This window comes from Sinohyriopsis cumingii, unplaced genomic scaffold (assembly GCF_028554795.1).
Source record: "Sinohyriopsis cumingii isolate HCF-2022 unplaced genomic scaffold, ASM2855479v2 utg000695l, whole genome shotgun sequence".
Classification (NCBI taxonomy): Eukaryota; Metazoa; Mollusca; class Bivalvia; order Unionida; family Unionidae; genus Sinohyriopsis; species Sinohyriopsis cumingii.
The window spans coordinates 1,553,057-1,565,227 of record NW_028315924.1 but is presented as its reverse complement, the minus strand read 5'-3'; the positions used below and the strand labels follow the sequence as shown (position 1 = coordinate 1,565,227).

Below are 12,171 nucleotides of genomic sequence, written 5' to 3'. Positions count from 1 at the left end.
CATCTGTACAATAAGGGTGAGCATTCCATTTTTTACCAGCTTTTGTAGGGCATTAGCCTCCCACCAAACTGGCAAATTCAGCTTACCAATAGCTTGTAATAGTTACTTGTTGCTATTGCCAGATTCTCTCCCACTACCCTGTACTGACGACTCACTTTAAGTCTTCTACATCAATGAAAAAAGATTGCTACAGTGTATCTGCCATGACCAGGTTGAATGCCACCCTATGAAAGGATGAATGCTCACCATATAGATGAGGGTGCCTGGCTGTACATTTTCCTTGGTTATACTTGGAATTTTGATCTTAAACATTGGACGTCCGATGTTTTTCCATGGTTTTCCCAGGAAAACCTGGGAAACCTCGGACAATGCTGATATTTTGTCAAAGATTTTATAAGCAAACCTCGAACATTATCTCATACATTAATAAAAAACCTTGGAAATACCTTGGACAAAGCCATGGACATGAGAACTTAGTTTATTTTTGGCTTGGATAAAACCTTGGAAATAAGAACTTAGTCATTTTTTAGCTTGGACATAGCTTGGAAATGTAGACTTAAAATGTTTTAGCTATTAAATGGACTTGGTCTGTTTTAACTGTGCATTTAGATATTTCTCTATATTTATTCAGAATGTATTTGTACAGTTTATTAAAATGAATAATGTTTGTCATTACCAAAACAACTAACAAGTCTACGATTTGAATTAAGAAATTGACTTAATTAATGTTGGTTGATTGATATGGGTTTTACAGTGTATCATCTAATTTCAGGAATCATGGTGCCAAACAGGATCACAGATTTTGGTTTAACATCTTATTTACATGGACATAAAAATATGAGATAACGAGCCAAAATCTATATACATGCTTGAATCACCCAGTTAGAAAAACTTCTTAGCATTCATACACTTTTAATCACATCATACAATCATCTTAGTATAACACAGTGGTCCCAATTCTAATGCCATGTAACCACACAGGACAAATGTAAAACTACTTTTTCTAACAACTGATTCTAAAATAAAGTATTCAATGCTTTAAGGGTAACATGACGTCTTTCTTAAAATTTGCGTTTATGTGATAGTTACAGGAATAATAAATTAAAGCTCCAGTTTCGAAGGATAATAAACTATTACATTATTGGTGTAAAACTGTTTTCTGAAAAATTGTATGATACTGTTTATTTGTCACATTTGTTACGAGAATAATAATTACAAATATAAAAATGAGTCTCAAAAAATTGCATGGATGATTGGCATGGCACTATTTTTAATTATCATTTTTAATATGACACCTGATAATAGTACAGTTACATGGAACTTTAATCCATTTTAAAAAAAATTGGGAATAATATACCAAACACTTAATTCTGAAAACAAATGGGGTTGTACTATGCTTGTACAACACCGATTCATCTCTGAAACACATATAATCAATTTGGGGATTTTAAAAATATTAAACTTTACAAAGAAGGTGGCTTTTGATGTTTAAATGACATGAAAAATGACCTCCAAAGGTATTGATGACCTAAATTTGAACAATGTTTTCACTTTGAATTTAAACCGGTGTAAATCGTTTTTATTTGCAAATAGTTCATATACAAATCAAATATTCATGAAATGTAGATAAACGAGGTACTGTAAAATATATTTTCCAAGTTAAAAGGCAACATTTGTAATCCTCAGTTAAGCTTTGCAAAGCCACATCTATCCTATCAGTGATCAAGTAAAACTGAATGTCAGTAGTTAAATTGTAACTAAATGATGAGTGGTAAATGATCAAGTAAAAGAAACAAGCATGTGTTTGTGTACTTGTAGTTGATAAAGTTTTTAATTTATACACCTAAAGACGAACTCCTCCCTCTATACAAATAGCTTGGCAATTTTAAATACATGGCAAGTTTTAATATCGCCACATCAAATATTTTAATCAGTCTAAGCTTTTTCTGCAAGAGGAAACCCAAGATTATGCTCCGAGGTTTTACAAGAAATTTTATCGTAAAAGAACTGTTGTCCAAAGGGGACTGTTGTCGAAAGAAACCGACGAACTAATTTGGCGATTAGAGGGTGGAACTTTGAAAGCAAAGGTAGTTTGGCGATTCCATGTAATTTGTTGATGCCATATATAATGCTTTGCTGAATTTATTTACATGTATTTGCATGAATCTTTGTTCTACATTCATATAATAATTTGCTTTATGAAGTATATCTCTGTTGAGTTTACGCATAGGAAGTCGTACATTAATCTTCTTTAGATAAGTCTGACGAATTGTTTGAATTTGTCATCTCGTTTGCATAAGAATTAGGTTCTAAGAATTTAATGCATTACATTAGTTAATAAGATTACGAGAATCGGAGTTTAGAAGATTTCACGTATGATTAAGAGTAAGTGTGTAATAATAATAATAATAATAATAATGATAATAATAATAATAATGATAATAACATAAATACTAATAATAATAATAAAGACTTTGTATAGCGCCTAATCTTTAGAAGCTCTAAGCGCTTTACAACATTAGACAACACCTATAAGATAAAAACATATAATAATATTATTACAAAAACAAACACCATGAAATTAGAAAAACATTAAAAAAACAAAAAACATGCTGAGTATATTTCAGGTAGGAAACATTATTAGGTCTTTAAGTTTGTTCTTGCAGTCGATATAAGTGAGTATTGAGAGCCCTCTTGAATGTGATCACCCTGACTTTGTGTTTAAGTTCAGTGGGCAATTCATTCCGCGTTGCTGGGCCCTGGTATGCAAAAGAACGCTGTCCATATGACTTTGTTTTCATAGTGGGAATAATGAGTATACGATTGTCAGAAGATTAGCGTAAGTATCTTCCTGGTGTGTACACATGGGTGAGATCCGATGGGTATGTTGAACTAGAGTCCGACAGTGAAACGTAAGATAGAGAACAAATGTTGTTTGATTCTGGATCGAATGGATAGCCAGTGTAGGTACAGAGCAGCGGAGAGGTGTGCTCTGATAGTGGTACTCTAAGTATGATCCGAGCAGATGTGTTTTGCACTTTTTGAAGTTTCTGGAGCAGATATTGAGATGAACCAGACATAATTGAGTTACAATAGTCCAGTCTTGAAAGTGCTAATGAACACACAAGTGTTTTAGTGGCATCAACTGAAAGATATTTGCGAATTGAGCTGATGCGTCTCAGTTCAAGATATGCAGCCTTGCATATGTTCATGACATGTTGGTGCAATGTGAGAGTACTGTCCAGAGTAACACCTAAGTTTAGTACTGATTGTGTGAATTTAATGTTGGCGTTGCTGATATTTATTGTTTGAGGTAAAGGATGTGAATGAGAATGTCTTTGTGTTGTGATCAGAATGGCCTCAGTTTTATCATTATTCGTCAGCAGCTTGCTACATGTCATCCATGATTTCACATCAGAAATGCACCTCTCTACACCTTGGATGGTAGCATCAGCTTCAGTTGGGTGGCTAGATTCGTACAAATGGAGTGACACTGGATGATGATCTATGACACTTGAGAGCGAATGAGTGTACATTAATGAAGAGAACAGGTCCAACAACAGACCCCTGTGGAACACCACAACATAGATCAACTGGGCTGGAGTGTATTCCATTTGCAGATACAATTTGTGTCCTGTTGACCAAGTAGGACTTGAACTACAGTAAGGCTATATCATGAATGCCAAATACATGCAGGAGACGGTGAAGTAATATGTCATGGTCTATTGTGTCAAATGCTGCAGACAAATCAAGGAGGGTGAGGACTGTAATCTTTCCGCTATCCAACGCAGCGAGAATGTCATTAACTACGTTTAGAAGAGTAGTTTCAGAAATGGGGCAAGGGCGATATGCAGATTGTACATTGCTGAGAAGACTGTTTGAATTTAGATGAGATACATGATAGGGTTAGAAAAACCTTTTCTTAGATTTATGATATGAATGGGAGATTAGAAACTGGGCGGTAGTTCTTTAAATCGTTATGGTCTAGTGTTGGTTTCTTTAGCAGAGGCTTTACAATGGCAGTTTTGAACAACGATGGGAATAACCCGGAAGAGAGAGGTATTAATGACATCAGTTAGTGAAGGCAATACTGGATCTAAGCACTCAAGCAGCAGTGATTTTGGAATTGGATCAAATTCACATGTTTTGGGTGCACACTTCATCAGGACTTTCTTACGAAATCCATAGAGACAGGTTCAAATACTGCTAATGGTTGCCGCTCAAATTCTGTATCCCAACTGTATGGTGACGACGAGTTAATTGAAATTGTGGTGTCAAGCTTACCTCTAATGGTTTGTTCTTTGTCACGGAAGAAATTTGCAAACATGTCCGGAAGGTCGACTGGAGAAAAGGTAGTTGGAAGTGGTGTTGATTTGTTCCTTGACATTAGCTTGTTAGTAATCTCGAAGAGCTCTTTGCAGCTGGAACTTTCCATGATCTTAGTACTATAGTCGGCTTATTTCGCTGCATGGACTATATTTGTGGTATTCTTCTTATCGACTTCACAGATTTCCTTACGAATAGTGAGTCAAGTGGAAAGCCAGAGCCTCTCAGCTTTACGGCTGTATCTTTTAGCAGTGCGAAGCTGGTCCCTAACCATGGAGAACACTTTTGAATTGATACACTACACTTGGTAGCTGGGCATGTTTGTCAAGCAAAGAACGCAGGCAGTTATCGAGATGTTCTGCGGTAGGAGGTAAGCAAGTTGTTAGGTTAGCTTGGATGTCGCGTATTAGTTTGGTTCTATTTATCATACGGAGGTTTCTCTTTGTAGCAGATAAAGATGGAGGGTTAGGGACTGATACGTCAAGATGGCATATAATGCAGAGGTGATCTGATGCAAGGTCATGGGATACCAGGGAGGACCGTAGAATGTTATCATCAGGTCTATGAAGAATCCAGTCTAAAATGTGACCATGTTTATGGGTGGGTTGGTTAACTGACTGTTTGAGGTTGAAAACATTAATGGAATCTATGAGTTTTGATGTATTTGAGTTTCCGGGACAGTCAAAGTGAAGTGGAAATCTCCAAGAATAATCAGGTTGCCATCTATCGAATTTTCATAGTCCTGGAGATTCGAAAACTTCTCCAAAAAGAAAAAGTCAGCTAGCTTGTTTTTTCTACTAGAAGGAGGGCGGTGTAGGCAGAAAAAATGGACTGACCTTTGCTCCAGTTTGAGTGTGGCTTGGACTAGTTTAACGATGTTTGGTCGAAATTGAATGTTGAGGTGTAGTTAAGACGTGTTGTCATGGAGTTCTTTGTGATGACAGCAATGCCACCTCTGCGAGAATTACGGGGAACGACTTGGTGGAGTAACCAGTGGGTGTTAGATCCGCACACTTGGGCTCATCGACTGATGTTTTTAGCCATGTTTCTGTCAGGAAAAATATGTCAACATCTTGGTCGTTGATAATATTATCTATTTATGTGCGTTCTCCCGGTGGTCCTACTGACTGGGCATTGAATAATGTAATGCACAGAGGTATTTTTTGGATAGTTGACACAAAGGTTGACGAATTAACTGAGATATGAGTTAGGTTATCTAAAGTAACAGTCGAATGTATTTTAAATGGTTGTGCCGAAATAAGGGAGATAACTGGGATTTTTCTTCCTGTTCTACGCCGGCCAGTTTTGAAACAACGTTTCTTTTTTCGCTTCTGTTTACATTTAGGTAATGATGAATGTAGTCCCAGTTCGTTTAGTCTAGAGCACAATGTAGTGTGGAGAGCCGAGGAGTTATCATTTAAAGCAATTAATGAGGGTCCATCATAGCATAAACGGGTTGACTGACGAGTATTACGTGATGGCTTGTTCAAAAACAGTGGAGCAAGACAGCTGAGAAAAAGTATAATTGTTCTCGTTTCCAAAACAAGGAGATGAAGAAACACATACGAATTTAACAGCCAGTACATAACGAACACAATAACGAAGATGAAAACAGGCAACAAGCACAAATATCATGAAAACGACACTAAAAAACGGAACAGCTGCTTCAAGCCGGTTAAACGATAGCGGTCATCTTCTCTCTTCCCTGAAATGATGTAGTAATTGATGTAATGTATCTCGTTTATTCGTTGTGTAAATTAAGGTTGGCTCAGAAACCCAGGCGTCGTGTGGTGTGTTATTGTGTGATGTTAATGCGTAACGAATTAGCCATTTGACTAACTGGAGTCATTATAGGACATGTGGAGTTGATTGATAGCCTTAGCATCTGTCTAGCACTGATAGTAAAATCTGATAACGAGGGAGAATAATGCAAAATCCCCTGTATCATAAATAACAGGACATTTATATTGTCTCTATTTATATTTATTTAAAAGGGAGAAAATATGTATGTAAGAGACGTATGCTGTGACGTTATCCTGAGATGTATACTGTGACGTTGTTGTTGTTGAGTTTAATTATAGTAGCGTTCGCACAATTGTGCATGTGCCACTTTTTTCTGACTGCACCGCAGCCTGCTAGTTGTTCCTGGGGAAGGGGATGGTGCCACCTCCCCCAGGCTTTTATGGATTCAAGGAACCCTGATAGTTTGGTCTCAATCTGTGGGTCCATAAAGGTCCCTACAGTTGAATGGTTGGCTGTCATTAGTGGGAAGGAGAGCTCGGGAACGGTCCTGCTTGCTTTACATCGCTGGTTTCTTGTTGCATTTGCCTTTTTTTTTTTCGAGATTTTTTTTTTTTCTTCAAAATGTTCTATAAGGAGGGGGGATGTTCTATGCTGTTTATAGAGGTTCTTAGAAGATATCATGTATGAAGAGTGATTTTCAAGATTATTATGGTATTACTAGTCGCGGTTTTTAGGGTGTGTTTCCTACGTTATGTTATTTAGAAGTTTTTAGATATTACCTCTTTAAGTTATTTATTAATTGATGTTTTTAGAGATTGAATGTTATTTATACTTTATTTAGCAAGAGACCGGAGTCCTAGCCGATTACACGGTTCGTTAAGGACATCTAGGACAGGAATCCTAGCTGATTACTCGGTTCGTTAAGGACATCTAGGACATCCGATTTTGCGGTTTCCTTAGTTTTTTATAGGTGCTTCGTAAGTGAATTATTTATTAATACTTTTATAAAATTGAATGATATGTTATGGTTTTTCATGTGGTGGCTTCTACATTTATTTAGCTAGTTACTGGGTCTTTTGGTTTTGTGGGGATAGTAATTATATTTTGTTCCTAAATCCTGCTGAGTCTATGAATTGATTTATATTTTTATATGCTGATTGTGTATGTTTATTAGAGTCCATAAGTAACTCTGGGTATGCGTGTGGTAATCCAATCTCTTTTTGGTTTTTGATAAATATTTTCCGAGCGGGTTGATATTTTGGGCATATATTGAATACGTGGTGTAGATCTTCGGTGGTGTGGCAGTTAAAGCAGTTAATGGTTGCTAGTTTGGGTCATATAAACCTTCCAAAACTGCTTGCTAGTTTAGTTTTTCCAGTTATTATCCTGTTTATGGTTTTCTGTTCTAAATAGGTACCCTTAGGTAGCTGTATGTCCCTATCTACGTTTTTTTTTGGTTTCATGGTGATTTTTCCCTTTTGTGGAGGAGTTCCAAAAATCTTGCCATGTTTGGTCTATATATGTTTGTGCGAAGCTTATTGCTTCTGTAGAGCTATAGTTAAGCTTGATAGAGTTTTGATCTCCTAGTTTGGTTTTTGCAACTTTGTCTGCTGTTTCGTTGCCAGAGATTCCAATGTGCGACGGTATCCACATGAGCTCGACTAATTGATGTGCTGTGGTGATATCGTCGATTAATTGGCATGCTCTGTCGAGGAATTGTTCCCTAGAGTGTGTATTGCGATTTTGGATCGATTTGATAACGCTTAGGGAATCGCTTATAATGACTGCTTTAGGTATTTGGTTGTCTTTGATCCATTGTAGTGATTCAAGTATAGCCCAGAATTCAGTGGTGTAAATGGAGCAATAGTCAGGTAATCTGGATCCCGTTTGTATATTGAATTCAGGGATGACTATTGCTGCTGCTGTTCTTGGTGGGTTGTTTGTTTTTGATCCATCGGTATATATTTTAACATAGTCCGGGTATTTTTGGTTGATTTCGTTTACCAGTACAGGTTTTAGTAAGTTTTCTTGTCCTTCTTTATTGCCTAATTTGGTAGCTTCAATGTTAATCCTTGGTGGTTTTTGTAACCATGGTGATTTGTTCTGGTCTGTATTGTTTGTTACCTGTTTTTTTTAGTAGAGGTATCTTTTCTCTTAGTTCAAGGATTACTTTGCCACTTGGTGTGATAGGTGTGATTTTGGGTTTGAAGACAACTTTACACTTATTTATAGCTATTTTGGTGGGATGATTGTCTGGGTGGGTATCTAATCTAATGCAGTACCGGAGGAGCAGTTCTTGCCTACGTAATTTTAAGGGTAGTTCTCCTGTTAGTGTTTGTAGTTCTTCTAATGATGTTGAGGGGAGTGTTCCTGTGCATAATAGCAAGGCTTTTCTCTGGATAGTGTCAAGTTTTTGTAGTACAGGCTGCTTAGCCGAGTTATATGCTTGGCAACCGTAATCCAGTTTTGATCTAATTAGGCTTTTATATATCGTGAGGAGGGTTTCCTGGTTGGATCCCCAGTCAGTCCCTGTGATGTTCCTGAGTAAATTGAGATCTTTGTTACAATTCTGGGTGAGTTGTTCAATGTGCTGTTTCCATGTGAGGTGGTTGTCAAAGAACATTCCTAGGAATTTTACTACTGTTACGTATTTGATTAATTAATTTTGAATATAGAACTTTGGATAGACTAGGTTGTTATTTCGTTTGGGGGTGAATATGATTGCCACAGTTTTTTCATGAGATATTTTGAAACCTCATTTGTCCACCCATCTCCCTATGTTGTCTAGGCTCTGCTGGATTTCTTTAACTACTGTGTTATTGGCAGGATTTCCATTCCTTTATATGCCACTATCATCTGCAAATTGTGACAAGTTTATTTTTGCGGAGGCTACATTGAGGTCAAGGTCGTTTACCATTAGGCTAAATAGTAACGGACTTATTACACTGCCTTGCGGTGTTCCATTTTCAAGTGAAAATTCTTCCGAATGGGTGTTGCCTATTCTTGTGGTAATTTTCCGGCCTGTGAGGAAATCGCCAATCCAGTTGAACAAGCGTCCAGGTATTCCAAATTGGTTTAATTTGGCCATTAGTCCATTGGTCCATGCTAGGTCGAACGCTTTTTCTAGGTCTAAAAATACCGCTATGAGGTTGCGATCGGTTTTCCTATGTGCGTTAAAAGCGAGTTTGATGTCTGTTTCCAATCTGAGAAGTTGGTCAGTTGTGGACCGTTTGTTTCGAAAGCCACATTGATTTATGGAGAGTAGGTTATTGGTTTCTAGGTGGTGTTTTAACCTATTTGCGATTATTGTCTCCATTATTTTGCAAATATTGTTTGTAAGGGAGATGGGTCGGTACGAATTTATGTTGTAGGGATCTTTACCTAGCTTGGGGATTGGTATTACTATGGCCTGTTTCCATTTGGTGGGTAGTTGGCCTTTATCCCATATCCTATTAAAGAGTTTGATTATGGCTATTGTTATATTGATAGGTAGTTTTTTGTAGATAATGTAACCTAACTGATCCTTACCAGGGGATGTTTCGTTTTTGGATCGTAGGGCTATCTTCCATTCATGTACTGTGATGTCGCTATTTAGGTGAGATTCTTTTGTTCCTTGGTCTTGAAACATTTGAGGTTGGGTTCCCTCCATTAGTTTTTTGTGTTCTTGAAAGTTTTTGGTGTGATTATTGTTGCTACTCATGTTCGAAAAATGCTTCGCTAGGAGGTCTGCCTTATCTCTATTTGTTATGGCATTTTTAATTTTTGGGGCTGAGGTAGTTGCTTTCCCTTTTATGGCTTTTATCTTGTCCCATATTTGTTTTGAGTTTGATTTTAGACTCAGTTTAGAGCAAAAGGTTTGCCATAGCTTAATTTTAGCAGTTTTTATAGTTTGTTTTAGTGCTTTTTCTTTATCTTTATATTGCTGGAAGTAGATAGAATTTTTGGTGCGTTTATATTTATTTAAGGCCCTTTTTTGTCTTTATGTGCTGTAGTGCACTGTTTAGTCCACCATGGTACAGGGTTTTAATTTTGGATATTAGTTGTCTTTGGTATGCATCGGCTAGCTGCTTCTATAATTGTGTGACGTTATCCTGCGAGAAGTATACGGAGAAGTATAGAGAGAAGTGCAGTGGGACGTACAATCCTGTGACGTAATCCTGCGACGTATTAATTTCTGAAACGTATTCTGAGAGTAACCTGAGACTGATGGTGGAAAGTATCATCCTGAGATACAAGGGTTTGAACAGCTACAGTGGAAGCAGAGCAGACTGGGGACTAGCAGGTTATGCAATCGTACAAGACGTTGACTTCGATTGTTCACTCTATCCTATGATGAACTAAATCTATCAGTAAACAGATCGGCTATTTTATTTAAATATATTTGTGTTTCTTTGTAATTCGGTGAAAGTTTCATTTCGAAAAGCAGAGTATATTCCTGATGTAATGAATTATCACAGTTGTTTTATGTAATTGATTAAATTGTTTGTTTACATGTATGGGGGCTCGTGTTGGTTTGTTCTATATATATGCTCAGATCACTATCTATTTCATCTAGAAATTTCACCATTTATATTTATATTTACTCGACCCGGGCAATAACATCGAGGGCGGTCAACCTCTAGATAACGAAAACCAAATTAAGCGGGACACCCATCAAAAAGCACCCCTTACAGAATCTATTGTTAATATTATTATTAATACTGAAATATTACCTATTTCAAAAATAGTTAAACTAGTATTATTCCTATTTGTGTAGGATAAGTAGGATCATAAGCAACGTTTTGTCAATTTTGGAATGAAATTTCAAGTATAACTGTAAGGACATGTGTTTCACTATCAGTATACGACTTATAATCATCGAACATTAGACGATACACTGAATATATTTCGTAATCAAAGTCAATGCAGATATAGCAAGTTCGACTGGAGTTTTCTATGGTCAACGTAATTGCATGCACTTTACAAAAAGGTGATGTTTATTCTTTTTCATTGTAAACTTATAAAAAATGTTGACATTTTAGAGGAAATTGCACAAAAAAATATTTGTATCCTTACTAGCTACAACTTTACCTATGTAAACCACTGATAGACAGCACATATGTAAAATTAATCTGAAAATCCTGTTTGCCGCAATAAGATAGAGCCCGCAATAATACAGCGTTGGAGTATACAGTTAAATTATGATACATTAGTCTGAACTTGTCAGGCATTGAGCAAGGAAAAGAATATAATCTTGACTGTATTTGTTATAAAAAGTTTAGAATGATGGTCCCAAATTCAAGGAACAGTCAGTTAACATAAATATAGCATTTGCAGGTTTACTACCTTGTTTTCAGAACTAAAAGATTCCAAACATGAATAGCTGCCAATAACATTGTACTGTTTGTTTTATTAATTCATCACATTTTATATTCTCAACCAATACTTTTTTTTATAGAAAGATCCAAAAGAAATGACAGAATATCAAAGAGGCGATGATAAACAAAAGAATCAGTGAAGTGCTAAAACCATCTTGAAGCCAATATATAGATGGATGGATTTTCAGAATTAAATGGACAATTTGGCGCTAAAGGAATCTTATGGGCATTTATTATATTTGGACCTATTACAAATTGTATTTGTACGTGTTGAACAAATTAAAAATAAAATGTATTCTTATATTCTGTAATATTTGCTTCATTATTGTTGGTCTGATGTTTAATGACAGAGAGGTGTCCGAGGGTACCTCGGACGGTGTGTCCGAGAAGCTCTCAGAATGTTTGAAAACAATGGACCTGTCCGAGGATTCCTAGGAAACCTTGGGATATTGGTTACAAAAAACCTTGGAAGTCCGAGGCCAGCCTCGAACGTTTGACAATAAAAACCTTGGACATTGATTTAAAAAATGTTTGTCCTTGGATTATAACATCGGAAAATCAGCAACCAATACTCAGGTTTTTATGAAACCTCGGAATATTTACAGCCGGAAAATTTCCATCCTGGAAAGAATATGCTATGCAATGGTAACAGGCTAAGTATTGCATGATTAAAATTGGTTCCACCCCTTCCCCAACAAAAGAGTACATTTTCCATATGTATCTCGTGTGTGTATCATTAGTATAA

The 12,171-nt window shown here is 36.5% G+C and overlaps 1 protein-coding gene across 1 annotated transcript in view; it reads left to right on the top strand.

Moving 5' to 3' along the window:
- LOC149773284 (uncharacterized) overlaps positions 1 to 11,729 on the top strand; it is an 85,737-nt gene extending 74,008 nt beyond the window's left edge. Inside the window, exon 4 of the mRNA XM_089946497.1 lies at positions 11,507 to 11,729. Coding sequence (XP_089802623.1) covers positions 11,507 to 11,547 — 41 coding nt within the window. The 3' untranslated portion in view covers positions 11,548 to 11,729. The remainder of the gene's footprint in view (positions 1 to 11,506) is intronic.
- Positions 11,730 to 12,171: the final 442 nt, after the last annotated feature.